The 2,175-nt window shown below is 43.0% G+C and overlaps 1 protein-coding gene across 1 annotated transcript; it reads right to left on the bottom strand.

Annotated features, from left to right (window-relative positions):
• Nucleotides 1–846: 846 nt before the first annotated feature.
• LOC104961268 (importin-8-like) lies at nucleotides 847–1,705 on the bottom strand (the record flags this gene model as incomplete). The annotated part of the gene is made up of 3 exons (XM_010789528.1): nucleotides 847–1,012; nucleotides 1,389–1,478; nucleotides 1,589–1,705. Coding segments are annotated over 3 exons (373 nt in total), but the record flags the coding sequence as incomplete, so codon positions are not given.
• Nucleotides 1,706–2,175: the final 470 nt, after the last annotated feature.

Genomic DNA, 2,175 nt, shown 5'->3' with positions numbered 1-2,175 from the left:
TCAGGACCATCACAGAACCAGCAGCCATAAATTAATGTTTTTTTTCCTTTAAACATCATCATTTATGTTGCACACTGACAGAGGACGACATCACTAATATAAACATGTAGTGCTTACTCGCCAAGTTAAGACATCTCTGATAATATTATGAGTGCAGATTATTGTGTTGTGACTCCGCTGCTATGGACCTCCATGCGCAGTGCTGCCGGAGTGCACCAGAAAAACCCCGGACTTTGTTTCAGAGGAAAAATATTATTTGTGGTTCACAAGGGGCCGTACATACTGTATGGCTTTTCTATGTGATCAAGTCCAGGCACAGGGTAATTTTATATGTAATGGTATACACAGATGAAGGTTGGATTGAGCAGTGGGAAGGCTTGTGTTTTTTTACCAGGGCAAGAGAGGAGGTAAAAGCTGCTGTTCATTGAGCTTGATTTGTGTTGAAAAGAGTATAAACTGCAAACACGATCTTCCTCTCTGGACATTGGATTTAATCCCTGCTTAAGATATAGATCTATCCATCTATATATATATATATATATATTATAACATATACAGGCCCTTTAAGCGATGCAATGCAGCTGAAGCAATATACTGTATGTTGACCCTCTCCTTGCTTTTTGCCTTTATGATATTGAAGGCTAACTACTTCCTGACTCAGATTGACTGATCTCTCTTGGTCACATGCACTTTTTATATTACTCATATTTATCCAGTAGTTTGCTTCATCCTTTCAATTACTTGACCTTTTTTTCTTTATAGAATCTTAGAGCAGTAAAAGCTGATTGAAGCGGTAAGGTGGTTGATGTTAGTTAAACAAAAAAATAAGTATATGCCTCCAATGACCTTGTTCCTGGTTGCTGACCAGGGTCTGCAGAGCAATGGCGGCTTCAACCTTGACAGGCATCTCTTTGTCCTCAATCAGATCCTGTTTGACCAATTCCACAGCGTTCCTCAGTAAGAGCTCATCTTGAAAACGCAAAGGGCTGAAGGAGTGAAGCACCCAGCACGACTGGCAGGACACAGCAAAGGAGCAAACATTAGTGCAACAAACAGTCTTCAAATATTATATTCCAATAGTGAAGAGGCACACACCATTAACACAAGAAGATCAAACAAACCAATTGTAAGTGACAGCACTGAGAGGATTTGTAGTGTCAGCTACAGTTCAAACATTAAACAGATGTCAGTTGTAGTGTAAGAGCAGAGCTTAAGAGTCAGAGAATATGATCTATGGTCTGGTTACAGTACCTAATCAGCCAGTGCTTGTATGTTCTGTATATAAACTATCCAGGTTAAAAGCATTCTCCATAGAACTGGTGTCTCTCTCGTATACCGTGAACAAAGAGATATAATCCCTGTGAAGGAATGAAGGGGGGTGCACTCACCCTGGCTCGAAGGTAACCCATAGGAGAGTTGAGCAGAGGGAAGACATAGTTCTGCAGCATCAGCTCCATCTGCTCCTTGTACCCCCGCTTCTGTAGGATGAGAAGCATACATACAGCACATCCAAGACAGAATTAACACACGAGAGGTGACGATCATTTTAATCACCAGCAAGGCTTAAAGGATCTGATGCAGGGCTGACCTTCAGTAAGAGCTCAGCCAGAGCTCCAATGCAGTGCAGGGCCCCGTCCTTCCTGCGGGGGTCGGCCGAGGGGTCCCTCAGTATCTGGTGGCAGAACTCCATCATCTGAGGAAGAACCTGCCAAAAGGAAGTGCAAAGGTCACATGGAGGAAAGGCTGATGCAGTCATTAGAGGTTTCTCAATACTGTAATTTCCCCTCCTCGACTCCTTTCCTCAACTCCTATCCTCGAGACCTAGTCCCGTCCACAGGAGATGCGAGCGGAGGACTGAGGAGGGGAACCAAGGAGAGAGGAGGGGAAGCAGCAGGCGGTGAGAGAAATGAGAACTCCTCTCCTCTGAGCGGTCATTTTAAAGAGACGTCCATTAATGATGACAGGAGGCACAGCAGTCCTCACTGTCTGATGGACAGATGTGTTCATGACGACTTATATATTTACTTTGAGTCATTCCCAGTGCGGTATAATGAGACAATAACAGGCTACAGATGCGGACACACACACACACACACATATAAATATGTACTGTATATATTTACATAAATATATACAATTTCAGAATCAAACAGAGCACTCTCATAATAACGTAAC

This window comes from Notothenia coriiceps, unplaced genomic scaffold (assembly GCF_000735185.1).
Source record: "Notothenia coriiceps isolate Sejong01 unplaced genomic scaffold, NC01 NC01_scaffold00032991, whole genome shotgun sequence".
Lineage (NCBI taxonomy): Eukaryota > Metazoa > Chordata > Actinopteri > Perciformes > Nototheniidae > Notothenia > Notothenia coriiceps.
The sequence above is the reverse complement of the archived record's forward strand: the minus strand, read 5'-3'. Positions and strand labels throughout refer to the sequence as shown.